At 35.2% G+C, this 21,309-nt stretch overlaps 1 protein-coding gene across 1 annotated transcript in view; it reads right to left on the bottom strand.

Annotated features, from left to right (window-relative positions):
- Window positions 1-10,568, bottom strand: part of MTTP (microsomal triglyceride transfer protein) — a 45,906-nt gene extending 35,338 nt beyond the window's left edge. Inside the window, exons 1-3 of the mRNA XM_047718069.1 lie at window positions 10,416-10,568; window positions 4,730-4,917; window positions 3,302-3,445 (exon numbers count right to left, since the gene is read on the bottom strand). Coding sequence (XP_047574025.1) covers window positions 3,302-3,445; window positions 4,730-4,917; window positions 10,416-10,476 — 393 coding nt within the window. The 5' untranslated portion in view covers window positions 10,477-10,568. The remainder of the gene's footprint in view (window positions 1-3,301; window positions 3,446-4,729; window positions 4,918-10,415) is intronic.
- Between the last annotated feature and the right edge of the window lie 10,741 nt (window positions 10,569-21,309).

The following is a 21,309-nucleotide window of genomic DNA, read 5'->3' as shown; positions in this document are numbered from 1 at the left end:
TTTATTTAATCTACTTAGCTGGAGCGGTCTCTACATACATCTTTGTTATACATATCTAACAGAGCACAGCTAGGCAATGACACGTTGGAAAAGAGACCAGTGAAGATATATATGAAGAATTGAAGGTTTTCAAGGTGTCCTATTTCTTATGGGTGTGTGAAGGAGCCAAACTGCCAGATTCAGGGAACAAATCAATGCCCAGAAACAACACAAAATAAAGCGCCATCTCAGCAGCTACGAGTTTAATTTAATCAATAGTGACAGTGAAAACCAGAAATGGAAATCTGGTAATTATCCAGTTAATTGGATTAGCATTTCAGGCCCAAAAAAGAATCTATGCATCTTTTGCTTGTCAGTGCTAATCAACTTAACCAGGAAACTGTCATGTTTCCAACTTCACTTATGATTTGTAGACAAAACTAGAGCCATGCCCAAACACCTATATAGGGAAGATGAGTGGGCATGGAAAAAAGATTATGTGCAATAAATATGCATCTGAGTGTTTTCATGGGCTCTCGTTTATAATGCAAATGTAGGAGCTTAAAACAGAGGCTCCGGAAAGACAAAAAAATACATGCTGCTCAGCATCCTTGAAATCACAGAAATTTCAGGGGGGTAAAACTTAATTCGAACCTGGGGTAGAACATATTTTTTAACAACACTGCCAATCAGTAGTTCAGATTTTCCTTTCATAATTCCTCTCATAGTAAATTGAAGTGATCATTTAAATAATGATCTTTCTGACAGTGATGTGGCTGAAAATTCCACATGGCATCTTAGTCTCCAGGGTCATATTTTTTTTTTTCCAACAAGTACTTTAATCATATCATTGATAGAGAGCACAGTGCACTTTAACCTGAGGCTATCGTAAATCATTACAATCACAGCTCATGTAGAATTGGCATGTTGGAGTCACTGATATAATGATGTGGCAGCTCCAGCCCAGCCTTTGAACACTGAGGGCACCAAGTCCTTTTGTGTGTGTAACAAGACTTTGTACTCCACTGCTACCCAAGGGGCTATAAAATGGTAGGCTGTCACTAGATTATAAATGCAACTAATATTTTACAGGCTCAAGTGTATTTACACATTGGAAGACCAGAGAAGAAAAAAACAGTATTTCAAGTTGTTGTGCCATATGAAAATCAAGTGAGTTACTAGATACATTGAAGGATCAAATAGAAATATTACAAGTCCTCCAAAGAGGTGGTACTTCCCCAAAGCCTTACCGCTGGAAGACAGTATAATGTAGAGGTTTCCAACCTAGCCTCTGAAATTAGACCTTCTGTTTTAATACCACCTCCACTGCTTGCCAGTTGTAGGACCCGAGGCAAGTTTCTTTACCACTCTTAAATTTGGTTTCCTAATCTATTACAAGATGCTTCCCAGAGCTGTCATGAGGATAGAAGAGATAATTCATGAAATGCCTTCGGCCTCTGGTGCACAATAAGTGCCCAGTCTGATTTAGCTATTATTAAGCAAACAATAACCAAAGCCACTCTCAAAGTTCAACTCATTTTAACCCCAGGTATCCTTATACACTCATTCCTTTAGTTTACAAACATTCATTGAGGGGACACTATGAGCAAAGGCACTGAATATAGAGAGTTAAAGACACAATTGCGCCCATGAGCTTACTCTGAATACTGAATGCAGACAAATACAGAGAGAATCTCAACATACAGTGATAAACACCAAATATAAACGAGCCTAGAATATGGGATTTGGGAGAATGCTAGGAAATTCTCCCGGAACACCAAGTCAGTCGGTAGAAGGCATGGTTCTGGGTACTCTGGGGAGGAAGGGAGTGGAGGTGCACGAAGGAGAGAGGGAGGGACTGGAATATAAAGAGCAATGGGAATTTTCTCTACTGAAACCCATAATCTAATAATGAGCACAAATGACCTAAGGACAGTGATAAGGGCTATGAGTAAGCTACAAGGTGCTAAGCAGGTTTTAAAGAGGGGTGGTGATTTCCAACTTGTTAGAAGGATATAAACTTTATAAAAGAAAGGGCCTGTGAGCAAAGCCTGAGGCATGATAAGTATTTTGACAAGGAGAAGAAAATCATTCTTAAGATGGGGATTCATATTTGGTTGTAGAAATTACAACACAAGAGTCCTTTTTTAGTACTTCCTATAAAAATGCACATCATTATTAGCAATATATCACATGTCTGAAATTTATACTTTAAAGTATTTGTTTTTACCTTTATTTTGAATCTAGAAAATTTTAATCTAGAGACATTTTGGAGACATATGGCACTTAAACTCTAATGATCTCTTATTATTTTTCTACTTTGGTACCTAAAATTGATCATCTTTACAGATACGTTTTTAGGTCTGTCAATATAGTATCTATGCTTTTCATAAGTACACATATGTAATGTCTAATAATTCACTGATCACAATTGTATCTTAATTCCAAACATATTTAGACCATTTTTAATAGACTACAATCAAATCATAAGTAATGTACACTTATAGAATTCTCTGAGCAAATTTCCAAATGGATATTATAGTGTTCATACATTACTTTAATAAATAAAATGCTTTTCAAAATCATAGTTTTTAAATAAGCTCTAAGTACTTTTTTTAAAAAAATCAACTCAACCTTAGGAATGCCATGTCCTTTCCAAAGCTTCAGTTTTGTACATTAGCCAGATACTGATATTCTTATGAGTTAATATCATTAATCTAAATTAGATCATTTTAGGGGCGCCTGGGTGGCTCAGGGGGTTAAAGCCTCTGCCTTCGGCTCAGGTCATGATCCCAGGGTTCTGGGATCGAGCCCCGCATCGGGCTCTCTGCTCGGCGGGGAGCCTGCTTCCCTCTCTCTCTCTGCCTGCCTCTCTGCCTACTTGTGATCTCTCTCTCTCTGTCAAATAAATAAATAAAATCTTAAAAAAAAATAAAATAAAAATACATTAGATCATTTTAATCTCATAATTTGTCTACTTTCCTGAATGATATAATCACCTGTGATGACCTAGTGAGTTACAGTATTTTTCTAATCCTTCTTAATATAGTAAGGAATATACCTTTTAAGAATGCCTCTCAATAAATACTTGATTCTACTATAAAGATTTTCATAAAAATGGGAAACAAATGGCTAAAAAATATGAGTGAATTCAATGCCTTGATTTACTTCTGAAGTATTTAATTTGCAATCTCTACTTATTCTTGAAAAAGTTCCATTTACTATGAAAGTGATGATATCATGATCACTTCAAAATAATAACTACTGACAGGAAGAAAAATTTGAAGTAGGAAAGATGTGGGATCCCCAAAATCACTTTTACCTTTCCATGGACTAGATGAAGGAGCACAGGTCTTTGTAAAGCTTCTAGGTTTTCTTTTCTTATGATTTTGGGTGGGTTTTTTCCTTTGAAAATGCTCTTCTCTCCTCTCTGCTCATTCACATTTTCAACATTTACATCTTTCATCTGGAATCATGGAAAGAAACCTGTTAGAAAAATTTGCTGTGTGCATTTCCATTACAGTCTCTTAGAAAATAAAATGATAAAGCAATAAACAGGGTTGTCCATAATGTATTCTGTTGGTTTTCAATTCACAATTCATAGGACTTAGCCATTACCTTTAAAAGAAAGGTACCCAAAAATTGGGTTTTTGAATTAGGTAAAAATTCTGATTCCTAAAGAAATCTGTGAGTTCAGGTTTACAATAATTATGAATGGAAGGTGGCTCTTTTTTGTCAGTTACTCCCTTATTCATGTTGACTGTTGCTATCTGCCTGGTCTCTTTACTTTACCATTTTTTTGAAAGGAATACTAACCCATCATACTTCACTTACATATGCAAAATTAAAGACGAACAGTCTGGTTACTGAAAAAGGAAGTACATATGTTTTCCACAAAGTACTTTACTGTCCTATTGAGAAATGGCTCAGAGAGGTGGATGATGAAGTTTTGATCCAACTTGGAAGATACAACAACTATGAGAGACATCCAAAGAAGCAAAGATCACTTGGTACATGTATTACACTGACACCTCATTATAAAGTTTATCAACAACTACTTATCAGTTACAGGGAACGGATCTTGGTCCTGTGTACCTGTTTCACACTAACATGGAGAAGAATAACTGACTTTACTAGAGAAATCTATTGCCTTTAGGCTCTTAAAAGCAAATATGGAATCACTATATATTAAAACTGAAAGTTCAAGGCCCCAGAAGCCATCTAATTTGACCTCCTTTCTCAACACATAAATCTAATTATCATAACTGACCAAACACTACGATGCAGGCCAGTGCGTGGTTCTTACCTCAGGAAGAACACAGAATTGGTTCACTTCCTCATTGGTAATTCTGTTACATGAAAGAACTCAGAAAAATTGAGACCTCCCTATTTATCTCTTCTTTATGCTAGAATGGTCTTGTTTTTCACATAACTATGGATTCCAGACTTCTCATTCCTAAAACATCTCAAGTGAATTTTAGTTTAAGTGTGCCTATTAAGGCAAAATATAGAACTGAACATCATGCTATAGTTACTTACCAACATACACCTTCTTTTGCTTGATTCAACAACTTGGAAAGACCAGATCACTTTTGATTAGCAAAAACTTCAAAACTGTAGATCTACTTATTTTAGTTATAGATGACAGACTAAATGGATATATAATGAAGAGCACAAAAACATTGAATGATACTCTTCCCAAAGACTTTCCTGACCTCCAATCTTCGCATCTCTGGTAGAGGATACCTACTGTTATTTGGATAAGTTGGTCATCATCGCCATCAGGATTCCTCCAGAGTAAGATGACTTCCACATTAGATGAAATTCGGTAGCCTACACTGTCTTCTTGTTTTCCTTTGCCCCGATCAAGAAAAACTTCGGTGGAATATGTGAGTTTGTACAGCCGGTCATTATTTAATGAGAGACCAGTTGTGTGACCTGCATAAAGATTGTGACACAAGTCAAGTTTCAGTTGTAAGGGACCTGACAGGCCAGGAACTGTGCTTTCTTGCTATAAAGCATTGCTCATCTAGCACAGTGGTGCCTGGTGGGAGCTTAGTAATATTTGCTGAATGAAAGATAGTTCTACTCTCCATCTGCTGAAATTATAGACTTGAACAACAACAAGAAGAACAACTAACAAACAAATAAGCTTCCCTTTCAGAAAACTTTTGTTTGTATCCCTAATCAACAATCAGATTATTTAATTTTGCCCTGATTGAACCATAGAACATTTTTTAAAGAAATGTCATCATATTGCTTTTAAATTATATAATTTCTCTTCTCTCCCCAGCTTTATTGAGGTATGATGAATATGATTTAAAGTAAAGGATTAGTCAGGAATTGCTTCACAAAATTAATAAAAACCATTTGTAATTAAGATATCATTTCAGTTCAACAGATCAATACCAAGGTAATTTTAAGGGCTAGAAAGCAATTCCTTGAATTGGATATTTAAAGACAATCCCCTGCAATGTAATTTACTCTATTAATTATAGTAAATATATTTATTTAAGTTTATTTAACTGTAATAAACTTTAGCACAGGGGTGCCTGGGTGGCTCAGTGGGTTAAAGCCTCTGCCTTTGGCTCAGGTCATGATCCCAGGGTCCTGGGATCGAGCCCCACATCGGGTTCTCTGCTCAGCAGGGACCCTGCTTCCTCCTCTCTTTCTGCCTGCCTGTGATCTCTGTCTGTCAAATAAATAAGTAAAAATCTTGAAGAAAAAAAATTAGCACAAAGGTACATTTCAAAGCTACACATACATATGTAAATTTAAATTAGCTGAATAAAATAATGTTTTATACATAAAATCTTAGTACAGGCTTTAATATGGCAGGGAGTTTAATGTCAAACAATATAGTGAGCCAGAATAATTGATACATGGAGCAATTCACCTACTCTCTAACTCAGGTTAAATTAATCCAAAGAAACGTGAAGGAGTAGGATCAACTCTTTCAAACCTAATGGGGTAGGTGCCATTATTAGTTTCCTTTTACAGATAAGGAAAGGGAAGGGTATAGAGATTATACATTTTATCCAAGGTTACCCAGACAGTTAGTGATAGAGACAGGACTTGAACCCAGCCTGTCTGGCTCTAGAGACCATGCTCTTCCTTTATTACATACATCTAAACCTTGGGTTGAACTCTTTTCCATTCCTAGGGAGTGAGCTAGGGATTCACTCATACATTCAATAAGGATATACTGAGCACCTACTGGGTGTTAGGCACTTTTCTATATCTGGGGTTATACCTGTTATAAGCAGACAGAATATCTGCCTTTGTGGAGTTTACACTTGAATGAGGAGGAGATGGGCAATAAAAAAGTATATAAGCAAATTACAAAGTGTTAGAAATGCTAATGAAGAAAAATGAAATAAGGAAGGGAATGGGAGTGTTGAGGGAAAGACCTTTCTGAAAAGGTTATATTCTGGGCAAAGGCTACTTAGGCTAGCCACATGGATATCTGTGGGAGGAGCATTTCCCTCTCCTTTATCCCAACACTTTTACCTTCCCCTCCAGCCCTCCCCCTCACACACACACACACACACACACACACACACACACACACACACACAGGTAATAGCAAGCTTAAAGGCCCTGGGGAATGCTCAGCATAGGTGTAATGAAGATCAAGAAGGCCAAAGAGGCTGCAGTTAAGTGAAAGACACTATAAAAGATGACGTCAAATAGCTACCTATGGTTGACCAGGAGATCTGCAGGGACATGACAGAATTTGAGTGATATGGGAAGCCCCTGGAAAGTTTTGGGTGGTGAAGTTACATGTTCTGACAAAGCTCCAAAGAAAGGAGATAAAGAAACAAGAAATAGGAATCTAGAAAAGCCATGAAAAGAAAAGGTGGGAGGTGGGTATCTAAGAGTATACATATAAAAACAGACACTGTCTAAGCACCTATCAGGCAGAACCTCAGGTATAAAATATAGAAGATAGAAAAAGTCAGGAAAAACCTTGAAGGAGATAAAGTCTGTGACTATCTCTTGCCTCCCCTACCTCCACCTCTTCTACATTTTAAGTGGGTACACGGCTACAAGTTCAAACATTGGCTTTCTGGCCAGGAAAGGTATTTTGGTCAGAGAGGCCTACTTTTTATGATGCGTATCGAATTCCACAGAGGGCATAAACGAAATACATATCTTATCTAATCCTCACAGAAATTCTGAAAGGTAAGCATTATATGACAAGCTGAGAAAAGCTGACTCTGCTATCAATCCAACATAGCAGATAGAATGCAGAATTTGATGTCTAAATTAGTGAGATCCAAGTTTTGTGCACTACACAAAGATGTCTTCTGGTTAAAATAACTATGAAAATTTTGTAGGGAGGTAGCCTCTCTTAAATTCCAGAGATCTCCAAAGTATCATGCTGATCATTTTTTCCTTACTTTTATTTTACCAATCAAAAGAATGTGAAAACAGACAATATATTATAGGTCAGTTCTTAACTATGATTTGGAGGTGATAAAGCATTGGAAAAAGTAGGTCTCATCCCATATCTTTTTCCCACTTTTTTTTTTCTTAGAGAAACAGAAAGGGATTGGGGAAAGGCAGAGGGAGAGGGAGAAAGAGAATCTTAAGCAGGCTCCACACCCAGAGCAGAGCCCAACATGGGGCTCGATCTCACCACCCTGAGATCATGACCTAAGCCAAAACCAAGACCCAGATGCTTAACCAACTGAGCCACCCACATGTCCCTTTCTTAACTCTAACAGGAGATAAAACCTAAAAGGATTCAAATAAGTGGACTGCTGTAATATTGTCCCTGTTATCCTTTCCTCTTTGAAAAGTATTCCTCTGTTTATGTTATTCAGAGATCTGGCAACAATGGGCAATGGGAGCATATTCTATTCATACTATTGACTTATTTCTTTCTTAGGCTATTGCTCTATAAAATATGCAAAATGGCACTTTTTGGAAACTAAGTTTAGATAAAACCTCTTCAATATGCTCCTTCAAATGCATTTAAAAATTTTAAGTGACTTAAAAGCAACAAAACTCTCAGTTTTGAACCTGTTAAGAAATATCTTAAAATATGCATTTACCAAAATTAGGTAAATTCAAGGTGAGACTTAAAGACAAATGCAGTAATGATAAGGATAGGTAATGGAATTTAGGATTCCAACAGAAAACTACAAGGCAAAAAGTAAAAGAGTAGAATGAAGGATAAGGGCAAAAGATTGGAAGATGATTAATGTGAACGGACTGAAAAGTGCAGGTCTGGCTGGGGACTGAGAGAAAGACTGGAAGTGAAGGGACAGTTCATGTATAGAGGTAAGAAGATTAAATAGAAAACTCATGCCTGGGTTAGCAAAAGTAAAGGACTATAAAGAAATCTTGAGGAAAGCACTGAGAATAGACCCCGGCATGACAAAATACAATTGAAAAAAAGTAGGGAAAACTTGAGTCTTTAGGACATTCACACTCAGCCTATCTCTTCTAAGTAAACCCTAGTCCATACTAATTCTACCCTTACTTTTCTTCAGTCCAACCTGCACTCAGAATCCCCCCAGATCTGGGGATTTGCTAAGCAGTTGCATTTATAATTAGGTTTGAGATGGGTTTTGAGGTTATACACGAGATCCCAAAATTTATAATGGTCTGATTTTAAAATAGACTTTTACAAGTAGTTTGTTTCTTAAATGTCAATCATTACAGAGGGCAAGGTATCTATAATGAAATCATGGTACCATAAGACAAAAAGTTATCACATCCAGGTAGAGAGAGCTGTCAAGTCCTCTACTTTTTATTTATGATATTTGACATAAGCAGCTTGTAGCCTGAAGCTAATGATGCTTTAGCTTTGGGGCTCTCCCACCCCAAGCTCTTTCCAAGGACTTGGAAGGGGATCCTAGCAATGTGTACACATGCCATATCTTTTTTTACAGTAACATTTGCAAAAGTAAGATGTTTTTGCAATCTTTTCTCAAAGATGGCTCCTAAATTGCATAAGCTTCAGGTTCTAAAACTCTGGAGTTGCCACTGAGCTTGTATACAACAAACTGTAGCTATCTGTCATGTTCTAAACTGTATTTCTGTATGTCATTGTAGTGTGTGTGTGTGTGTTTTAGAGTCTTCAGAAGCGCATGTATTGGAAAACATCAAGTTATCCAATTTTCTCCTTTATAAAGTGGGAAAAAATAGAAGTGTACAATAACTACTATAGTTCAATAATTTTTCTCAAAATAATAAGGGTATTAGATTTGATACTACGATATATAAATCCCTCATATTTTAAACACTATAAACAATTTATTTGGCAGATATACCACATAAGGACTGTATTTTTAAATAATCAACACTTTGGAAACTGGTGAAAAATACCATCTTTAGTTCAAGAACCTAGAGTGTGATTTGCTTAGGTAAAATAATTTAAATTTAGCCTTGCATTTATTGCTTCAATAACAAAGATTGTCTCTCAAGAGAAATCTTGAGACTAATTTTATCTTAAGATCAAAAGCTACTTATCCCAAAAGTGTTTTAGAACTTTATAAGTGAATTGTTTTACATCACTTAGAGTACATAGTTATTAAAACTGGACCCTATCATGCTAAGTTATGTGTTAGATCAATTGGTTTTTTATAGTGTGTCCTCTTAAGAGAGTCTAAAAGTGTTTATTTTACATCAGGTACAACATGGAGAAATCCAAGGAGTTTGTTTATATACTAGGTGATTTAAACAAAATTCCATATTAATACATTTCATTCAGCTTTTAGAAAACATCCCTTTTAAAATATGTTTGTTCTGAAAGGTATCAATTCCTATGTGTTTTTTAAAATCAGCTTTTCTTCAAGTAGAAACTATAACTGGTAACACTATTAATCCAAACATAATAATTCTTATTTCTTAAATTATACCATGTAGTTTTATTTTCTTTAATTCACCAATTATGATAATTCTCACTTTTGAATGGTAATGCAATTAAATGCATGCTTTACCATTTCATTCATAACTCTTTGGGAGATCAAATGCCTTTTTCATTGGGTCTAATTCTTCTTGATGTCACATTGCTAAGCAACTAGAAGGAAATTTAAAAACTGGGGTTTTTTTTTAAATCCTCTTTTACAATTCAAATGAAGGAGCTGCATTCAATGAGTGACCAACAGCAGCAGGTAACAATAGCTGGCATTTCTTTTCTCTTTTAAAAATAGACCATGAATGAGAAACTGAAGCAAGGAGCACATTAGTCTAAGGGGCTGAAACTAAAAGGAACCTCTGTTTTCTTAATGTATGTAGGAATTTGAATTTGGTTTTCATTCCAACCCAGGCATGCCTTCACGAATATTCCAAAGTTATGTCATTTTGAAGATGGTTTAGTTAGGAACTCTTTCACTAGTCACACACACACACACACACACACACACACACACACTTTTTCCCTCAATGATTGAAACTAAGGTTTAGCAAAAATACAAACTTACCTTTAACTGAAGCTGAATATGAGGAAATGAAGCAGAGAAAAAGCACGGCGAGGAGAATCATATTGACTAGCTACCCTCTAATGCATCCAGTTCCCAGCCAGGAGTCACTGAGAAGTGGACTCTTCTGATGGCAGCGAGGGAGTGACCCTCCTCAGAACCTGCAACAAGCATGTTTATCTTTGGGGAAAGGTCAGATTCCAAACTCCAAAATGAGGACCTAAGGTCACCAAAGAACTCACTATTAATGATTAAACTTAGGTGGGCTGCAGTTTTCAGTCTCTCACTCTACTTAATTATTTTTTTTTTACTTAAGAAGAAAAATCAAGAAAATTTTCACTTTTGAGAGCTAAACCAGTCTGCCTTCCTATCATTTCAGAAGTGTGGAAGGACACTTGAGAAAAACTGGTGGTGATACGTCTCTGCTCAATACACAGTCATCATCATCCTATGTTAAGTGCTTTTCTGTACATTTTCCCACTTTATGTGGGAGGGTGGTGAGGATTCTCAAACTAAGCTAAACTTAATTGAATTTTATTACATCCTTGGAATTTTTTAATACTATGTGTATGCTATTATTTAAAAATCATTCTGAATTTTAAGATTTATTTTTAAATTTTTAAGTTGTAACACCACCAACCACTTCAAAATAATGTTATAGCAGATAGAGCTTTCCATTTTGAAAACTAGATTGTTCTCTTTATGTGTGAAATTAATGGGGTTGTAGTAAATCAGCACTATCACTAACATGCTAGCAGGTCAAGTGAGGATATTATAGCAGAACTCTAGCTATTTCCATGACAGGAAATACTTGTCTGAGTCCTCAGATTGGCTAGGTGTCCCCTGTGCTTTCTGGATCCCATTTCTAGGAAGAGATTCAGAGGGGAAATTCTAGCCCTTAGCATTTTTGCTACAGAAAATTAATTAGGAAATTTCTCTAGAATTAAAGTGAATATTCTAGTTTGGTTAAGTGAACCAACTTTTGTCCTTGAAAACTCCTGCAAGAGAAACCTGCTATGAAGAAAACCTACTAGAATGAGATGGTTGGTGGGGAGTCGGGGTGTCTGTAGGGATGTTTTGGCAAGGAGTAAAGCACTGGTGAAGGGCTTTATTTGAATGAATTTCAAAATACTTACAGCTATCTTTAAGTATAAAACAGGTTCTTAAATCTTCCCTCCTCTTTCTCAAAGCCCTTTTCTAAAATCCTAACCTTAAACTTATATCTTTTAGACAAACCAGATAAAAGACAGCTAACTTAATGGGGTCACAAAATGAAATATAAAATTTTTAAACTTCCAAAGTTAAGCATATTACCTCTTGAAATATATTTTGTATAAAGAATTGAAGGATGAAAATTGCCTTTATCACCTATTGATATTAAAACTTAATTTGCTATCCTGAGTTTCATATACAAATCATGGTTAAAGTACCTATACAAAAATAAAATGTTCAGCTGTGACTACCACCTCAAAAGTATAAATAATAAGTTTTCCTGGGGTAAACAGAAAAGGCCATTCTTAGAAAAATGTTTGTTGAATAAATACAGGTTTTTATGAATAGCAGGAATTATAAGTACAAGGTAATGTGAAAGTGCTTTGCTGCTTTACATTTGAATGGATTTCTATGTCCTCTACAATATCTGTATTACATACATAGTTATATGAAGCCATTATAGACACATAAACTTTACATTCTTATTTGTTTAAATTAAAGATTGGTTTGATTCATGTGATTCTATGAAAACTATCTTTTGTATTTCCATTTGAGGCTCACAGTTACAGAGAACTTTAAAGTTTGTGGTTAGACTATGTTATGCATGCATGATACGTGTCTCTTTGGGTAAAGTACCATTTGTTGTCAAGTGTTTGCCAGAGTCCAACCAATAAAAGACGTATCAGTATTGCTTAATGAAATAAATGCTGTTTCACTTGAGCATTTGCTTCGGACTAGAAAGAAAGCTTCTGTGAATCAGAGTATTAAACAAACATTTCAGCATAGGATGTTCAAAGGAGCCTGTTTCTGTTAGTAATAAATAACATCATCCTTAAATAACATCATCCTTTTATATTTTGCTTATAACTTTTACTTTGTACAAAAACATTTGAAAGGCTTAAGACTGTTTTATCAGAAATAAAATAAGAATGTCAAACTCTTCCATATTCAGTGAATTCTGTGTACCGAAGCAGAAGCATTCTTCTCTGTTGCGCGGTTGATCAAGTAGAGCAAATGTGGTATAATATATGTGGAAGATACCTCCCCAAACTCGTCACCTATTTTACATGGCATATGAAGCAGGACAGAAGCATAGCACAGTATAAAAAAAGCAAAGCTGCCATCTATGAAGGAATTACTATGTATAATACCCTATGCTGAGCACTTCAGATTTTTTCTACTATAGCCTAACAATCAACTAACATATTAGAAAAATGAGGCTTGGATTGATTTAGTAAAAATAATTTATGAAATACAGAAAAATAAACCTTAAAACCTAATCCCTACTCTATTCAAAAAATGTTAGAGATAGGAAGTGGAAAAATTAATTTCTTAATGATGACAAAGAAATATTAATTGGGACTGTCATTAACTTTAACAAATCCATCACAATTTTGTACAGTGGCTAACAGAGCACTTGACTGTTGTGTTTAGATGTTCCAGCCAGAACATACAGGGGAAAAAACTGATTTGTGTTAAGCTGGTCAAAATAAAATAATAGATTTTAAAACAATTCTCTTGCAAAGAAATTCTATTGATAGTACATAATACTGTGGAACATCTGCTACACAACTCTTTTGCAGTGACAAATAAGAGACTATGACATAAAGATGGATGACTAATTCCAAAGTGCAGTTGTGTTTCTGTTGAGTATCAGAGGTTATTAGGAGTTAACTCAGTTTTGTAGATTGGAAGATAAATGAACTTCACCCACTAAAGGTTGGAAGGAAGTGTATTACCCTACCAGATATAGATAGAGTAAGTTAGCCTATAAGATAGCTATAGAGGGGGAAAAAAAAAAGTCTTTATAACATTAGAACATTAGAATACCTTACTCTTTTCTTAGGGGAAAAAAAACCATGACATTAATAGGGAAAAAAATTAGGACATTTCAAATATTCCCTAAGTGGTCATAATAAAGTCCAATAGCATTTTCGATTCAGTGAGGGAATTAGAATTTTTAAGAGGTCTTACAAAAAATAATTCTGTTAGGTTGAGAATATTCTTATGATGTAATGATCACTTTTATGCCAAGGCAAAAGTATAGGAGAATACACAAACTATTTTAAAAGTTATATCTTAAGAATTTTCTTGGGAAAAATAAGAACCTAGTTGCCTAACACTAAATGTCTTTCCTTAACAAGAATAAACTTGAGACTTAGGTTTCAAACATTTGAAATCTAAGGCTCTCTGAAAAGGATAGTAATTTTTCCAAAATGAAGTTATTAAACTTTACCCTCATCCCACCTACACACACATATATATTTGACAACAACAACAACAAAAATCCTTATGGTTCAGTAGTAACCCAACAGCTCCCTAAGAACAGTCTAACTACATTATCTTTGGCCACAAAAAAACCCCTGAATTTCTAACATTTAAAGGAGAGAAAGGATGACTCTCTTTCAGTAGACTATTATAAATAAAACAAAATTTAAATTTGGATCAGATCGATTTTAATTACTAAGGCAGTCCAGAGATTTCCCATATAGCCTACACCCAGTTATTCCTATTATCTTACATTATTTGTAAGATTTGTTTTGGGTTTTTAAAATTAACAAACCAATATTGATACATTATTATTAACTAAGATACATGCATATCTCATTTCATTGCACTTCACTTTATTGTGCTTTGTAGATCAAATTGGTGCCATTTTTCTAATAACATTTGCTCACTCTATGACTCTGTGTCACATTTTGGTAATTCTTGCCATATTTCAAACATTTTCCTTATTAATATATTTATTATAGTGATTCGTGATTAGTGATCTTTGGTGTTACTGTTTTAGGGCACCACAAACCATGTCTATATAAAATGGAGAATTTAATAAATAAATAAATGTGTGCTCTGAGTGCTTCACCAACCAAGTTCTTCCCCCATCTCTTTCCATCTCCTTGGTTCTCCTTATTCCCTCAGACACAATATTGAAATTAGGCCAGTTGATAGCCCTACAATGACCTCTAAGTGTTCAAGTGAAAGGAAGAATCACATGTCTCTCATTTTAAATAAAAAGCTAGAAATTATTAAGTTTAGTGAGGAAGGCATGTCAAAAGCTCAGATAGGCCAAAAGCTAGGCCTCTGGTGCCAAACAATTAGCCAACTTTTGAAAGCAAAGTTCTTGAAGGAAATTAAAAGTGCTAGTCCACTGAACACAAGAGTGGTAAGAAGATGAAACAAACTTCTTGCAGATATGAAGGAAGGTGGAGAGATCTGAATTGAAGATCAAACCAGCCACAACATTCCCTCAAGCTAAAGCTTAATCCAGGGAATCTTCCTAACACTCCTCAGTTCCCTGAAGGGTGAGAGAGGTGAGGAAGCTGTAAAGTTTGAAGCTAACAGAAAAGTTTGAAGAAAAGTTTGAAGCTAGTAGAGGTTGATTCATAAAGTTTAAAGAAAAGAGTCATCTCTATAACAAAAATGTGCAAGGTGAAGCAGCAAGTGCTGATGTAGAAGCTGTAGTAAGTTATCCAGAAGACCTAGATAAGTAATTCATGAAGGTGGCTACGCTAAATATAGATTTTTTTTTGGTGTGGAAGAAACAGAAGAGGATGGCATCTAGGAATTTTATAGCTAAAGAGAAGTCAGTGCCTAACTTCAGATCTTCAAAGGACAGGCTGTCTTGTTAGGTGCAATGCAGCTTGTGACTTTAGGTTGAAGCCAATGCTCATTTGCCTTTCAGAAAATCCTAGGGCTCCTAAGAATCATGCTAAATCTACTCTGCCTGTGCTCTATCAGTGAAACAACAAAGCCTGGATGACAGCATATCTGTTTATCTGTTTCTAACATGGGCTACTAAATATTTTAAGCCCACTATTGAGACTTACTACTCAGAAGCCTTCCTTTCACAATATTATTGCTCCACATCCTCTCCAACACACGTTGTTTCCTGTCTTGCTAATTTTGGCCATTCTAACTGGTGTAACGTGGTATCTCAATGTGGTTTTAATTTGAATCTCCCTAATGACCAGTGATGATGAACATTTTTTCATGTGTCTGATAGCCATTTGTATGTCTTCATTGGAGAAGTGTCTGTTCATATCTTCTGCCCATTTTTTGATATGATTATCTGTTTTGTGTGTGTTGAGTTTGAGAAGTTCTTTATAGATCCTGGATATCAACCTTTTGTCCATACTATCATTTGCAAATATCTTCTCCCATTCCGTGGGTTGCCTCTTTGTTTTGTTGACGGTTTCCTTTGCTGTGCAGAAGCTTTTGATCTTGATGAAGATCAAGTGATTTCTTGAAATGGAATTTACTCCTGGTGAAGATGCTGTGACATTCACTGAAATGACAACAAAAGATTTACATAAAATTAATTGATGAAGCAGCAGCAGCAGCAGGGTTTGACAGGATTGACTCCAATTTTGAAAGAAGTGTGCTACTGTGGGTAAAATACTATCAAACAGCATTATTGAGTGTGAGGTGTGAAGTAATAACTCACTGTGGTTTAGATTTGCCTTTGATGATGATTAATATTGTTGAGCATCTTCTCATGTGACTATTGTCCATCTTAATGTTTTCTTGGTATAAAATGTCTACCCAGGTCCTCTGCTGATTTTTTAATCTAATTGTTTGGGTGTTTGATATTAATTTGTGTATGTTCTTTTATATTTTGGGTATTTACCCCTTATTGGATATGTGATTTGCAAATATCTTCCATTCAGTAGGTTGCCTTTTTATTTTTTTGATGGTTTCCTTCGCTGTACAAAAGCTTTTTAGTTCAATATAATCCCTTTGGTTTGTTTGGTGTTTTTAGCTTCCATTGCCCTTGGACCAGGAGACTGGTCCCAAAAAAGTATTAAAATTGATGTCTGAAACCATATTGCCTATGATTTCTTTTAGGAGTTTTAAGGTTTCAGGACTTATATTAAAATCTTTAGTCTATTTTGAATTTATTTTGTATATAGTGTAAGACAGTGGTCCAGTTTTCCCAAAACCATTTCTGGAAAAGACTGTCTTTTCACCACCGAATATTTTTGCCTCCTTTGTTATAAATTAATTGACTATATATGCATGGGTTTTTCTCTGGGCTATATATTCAGTTTCATTGATCTATATGACTATTTTCATGCCAGTACCATACTGTTTTGAATACTGTAGGTTTGTAGTATAGCATCAGATAGTGTGATACCTCTGGCTTTGTTCTCCTTCTCAAGATTACTTTGCCTATTCAGGATGTTCTGTGGTTCCATACAAATATAAGGTTTATTTGTTCTAGTTCTGTAAAAAATGCCATTGGTATTTCAGTGGGGATTGCAATGAATCTGTAAATTGCTTTGGTATTTTAACAATATTAATTCTTCCAATCCATGAGCATGGTATACATATTTATCAGCGTCAATCAATTTCTTTCATCAATGTTTTACAGTGTTCAGAATACAGGTCTTTCACCTCAGTTAAATTTATTCCTATATATCTTATTTTTGATACAACAATAAATGGGATTGTCTTAAGTTCTTAGATAGGTATTAGTGTACAAAATGCAACAAGTTTCTGTATATTATCCTGCAACTTTACTGAAATCATTTAACAATTCTAAATTGTAATTTTAGTTCTTTTTAGTAAATAAAGCCTTTAGGGTTTTCTATACACAGTATCATGACATCTGCAGCTTGTGACAGTTTTCATCTTCCTTACAAGTCTGGATGCCTTTTATTTCTTTTTCTTGTCTAATTACTGTGGTGAGGACTTCCAGTACTACGTTGAATAAAAGTGGTGAGAGTGGCCATCCTTATCTTGTTCCTGATCTTAAAGTTTTCAGTTTTTCACATTAAGTATGATGTTAGCTGTGAGTTTGTCATATGTGGCCCTTTTTATATGGAGACATTTCCTTCTGTGCTCACTTTGTTAAGAGTTTTTTTTTTTTAATTAATTTTTTTAAAAAAATTTTTATTTATTTATTTGACAGACAGAGATCACAAGCAGGCAGAGAGGCAGGCAGAGAGACAGGCTGGGGAAGCAGGCTCCCTGCTGAGCAAAGAGCCTGATGATGCGGGGCTCAATCCCAGGACCCTGAGATCATGACCCAAGCCAAAGGCAGAGACTTTAACCCACTGAGCCACCCAGGCACCCCGAGTTTTTTTTAATCATAAATTGATGTTGAATTTTGTCAATCTCTGCATCTCTTGAAATAATAATTTTACCTTTTGTCAATGTGGTATATCATATTCATTTATTTGTAGATGTTGAATTATTCTTGCATCCCAGAATATATCCCATTTGATCATGACTTATGATTCTTTTAACGTATTGTTGAATTCAGTTTTCTAATAATTTGTCGAGAATTTTTGGATCTGTGTTCATCCAGAATATTGATGGTGTCTTTGGTTTTGGTATCAAGATAATGCTGGCCTCATAAAACGAGTTTGGAAGTGTTCCCACCTTTTCAATTTTTTATGGAACAACTTGGAGAAGGATAGGTACTAACTCTTCTTTCAATGTTTGGTGGAATTCACCTGTGAAATTGTCTGGTCCCGGACTTTTATTTTTTTATAGACTTTTAAAATTACTGTTTCAACTTCATTACTTGTAATTGGTCTATTTAGATTTTCTATTTCTTCATGATTCAGTCTTACAAGGTTATGCATTTCTATGAATTTATCAATTTCTTCTATGTTTTCCAATTTGTTGGAATATATTGGTCTAGTAATCTCTAAGAAAACTATTTCCTTTTCTTATCTTACTGCATTAAGACTCCCAGTAAGATGGCCAAATGCATATATGTGTACTTTTTGTATTTTGTATTCTCTGAGTTCTGTCACTCCTCTTCAAATCTTTTCTTCAGTTACTTTATTTCTGAGGTTTTTGTTTGTTTGTTTTATGTTGTTCTATCTTCTATCATTAAAAAAAAATCTTTTGGTTTGAAATATTGGATTATAGTTTTCATATGCTTTTTTCTCCATTTCATATTTTATTATAACAACTTGAAAAAGATTTAACTGTAATCCTTTTTGTGGTATATTTTTAAGCTAAATAAGTTATCCTTTACCTTTAAGAGGAAGGGATGGGTGTAACAGATTTCTAGCCTCATGGTTTTAAAGCTTCCTTTTCTCATGTTTTCATACAATGACACCTATGTATCCTTTTCATTTCTGAGCTCTGTCTCTTCTCTCCCACTTTGATTTGGACCTGAGTTTTTCTTTGCCTCTGTTGTCCCATTCCTGTTCAATTTGGATTCTATTCCCAGAAGTTTCTTCTTAGTATTGGGCTTTGTTCAACAGGGGAGCTCAGGTTTATTAAGTTTTATGAGTTCATAAACTTCATATCTCTCCAGCACTTTCAGACCTTCCTGCTCCTCCCTTTCTACTCACCCTGAGATTACAGACAGCCTGTTTTGCTCTTGATCTCATATTGGTCTCCCTTGCTTTTCAGTAAATACTTGTGAGCAGTTTGGGGGTCCTCCCATTCTCATGGCCTTCAGATGCTCTGTTGTCATCCTGCTGTTTCTTCCTACCCAGAAACTAAGTTGACAGTTTGTTCCCACCTACTCATATTATGAGCTTTATGAGGCTTCTTTTTCACTTAGTTATGTTATAGTCATGGTCTATATTTGTTATTGTTATTGTTTTGCTATCCAAGATGTTCAACCTGTTTTTAAAAAGAGATTCAGACTACAATGCCTCCATAGTTATCTTCACAGAGCTTCAATATTCATATATTAATTGGAGAAGGGGTACGTTATATCTTTTCAAGTTTTAAACTTTTCCTATATTTTTGAAATCAATCAAAATACAAGTTGAAATGATTATATTATTCTGCCTTTTAGATAACTCCAACTAATTTAAAAATTAATTTGTTTTGCTTTCTTAGCCTGAAATTAATGTACTTACAAGGATTAGTCTATTCCCATACCTCCCCACTCCCAACTTGCTGAAGGACACTCTTAGACTTAATGAAATAACACAACTAGGCTTAAAATAATGCAATTTGTGATGACTGCCCAATGTTCTCAGGCCAAACATTTGGAGGAGCTCATAATTGTATTTATTACCATTTTGTTGTTGTTGTCATCGTTGTTGTTGTTACAAATTTCTGGTTCTATCTGAGCCCCTTTCTCACCCTACAAACTACAGTCCAACTTAACAAACTGGGTGCTAATTATCTGACTGTGGTCCACATGTTTTGTTTAGCCTGCTCACTATTTAAAAAATGAACAAAATAGTTGCCAACACTTAAAAACCAGATTTCACATAAAAATCCGGTTTCCTGGCTTCTCTTTAAAAATTGAGATCTGAGGGGTGCCTGGGTGGCTCAGTGGGTTAAAGCTGCTGCCTTCGGCTCGGGTCATGGTCCCAGGGTCCTGGGATCAAGCCCTGCATCGGGCTCTCTGATCAGCAGGGAGCCTGCTTCCTCCTCTCTCTGCCTGCCTCTCTGTCTACTTGTGATCTCTGTCAAATAAATAAATAAAATCTTTAAAAAAAAATTGAGATCTGGTGTAATGAAGCCCATATTCCTACTTGGAATCTGTGCCCTGACTAAACAGAGAATGGTTTCTCAGGTTTGTACTTTTCTCCCAGATAGTTTCTCTCATTGTTATCTTCTAGTCCTCATAGACATTATAGGTTTGCAACCCATGAACTTGAATCTCTTTCATTTCAAACTCTTATTTTGGCTTAAACCACTAAATATTTGCTAATGATTTCTAAATCTGTTTCTACTTAGAAATCCCACGTACTCCCCGGAACCCACATATTCAATATCAAACTATTTTTTTCAAAACCTAATTTTCTTCCACTATTCCCTAAATGACCCAGTTAACATAATTGCATTCCTATAGTTGTCCAAATTAAAAAACCCTTAGGGTTATTCTTTCCTCCTTTTTCTTCATCCTATCCACAGCTTTTCAATCATGTGCCAAATTTTGACAGGTCTTTGCTTTTATAGCTCCCAATATTTGAATACCTTTTTCTTCTTTATACCTGGAAAACCACTTACTTTCCAACATGGAGCAAAATTATTCAATTTCTAAAACTGTATTTCCTGTCTCCAAGAGCATTTAGTTGCTCCTTTTCATGTATAGGTATCTCAAGTACATTGTATGTTGTATGGGTATTTATTTACTGCTGGCTTGCCACTAGTCTATGGATTCCTTACAAGGACACAGATTATGATCTAGTTATCTTTGTATGAACAGTACTAAGACAAAAACATGAACTCAATAAACACATGAATTTTACAAATCAATGAAGATTATTTCATATCATGAATTTACTTTCCTATACTTTCTATATTATGCTTCAATTTCTGATTAAATCCCCCCCCCCTTTGTTTTGCTGGCATTTTTTTGGTGCTTGATAGTAGAATCATTGATAGTAGAATCACTTAAATATTTGCACCACATGGCTATATCAAAAGAAAACTTATTGACTCTGCCATGAAAATATGAAGGTTTTTAAGGTAACTTAAAAAAATCCTGCTTTAAATACATAAGGATGCCAAATAGTAACACTGAAAAAATATATTATTACTCATAAACAGAATCCTGAGAGGCACTGAACAGCTGTTGAAAAACTTGGCACATCGTTATGCCTGGCCGAGTTTAATGACCTACATGTGAAGAGCTACATATCCAATTACTAATCCTCACTCAGCTACTCTTTGCCCTGATATAGAGGCAGCTGGAAAAGAGATGCCCTACTAACATCAGAAATGGATCCAGAGTTTGTTGTCAATGTTCAGCTAA

Source organism: Lutra lutra, chromosome 2, assembly GCF_902655055.1.
Source record: "Lutra lutra chromosome 2, mLutLut1.2, whole genome shotgun sequence".
Taxonomy (NCBI): domain Eukaryota; kingdom Metazoa; phylum Chordata; class Mammalia; order Carnivora; family Mustelidae; genus Lutra; species Lutra lutra.
This window is presented reverse-complemented; position numbering and strand designations above follow the sequence as displayed.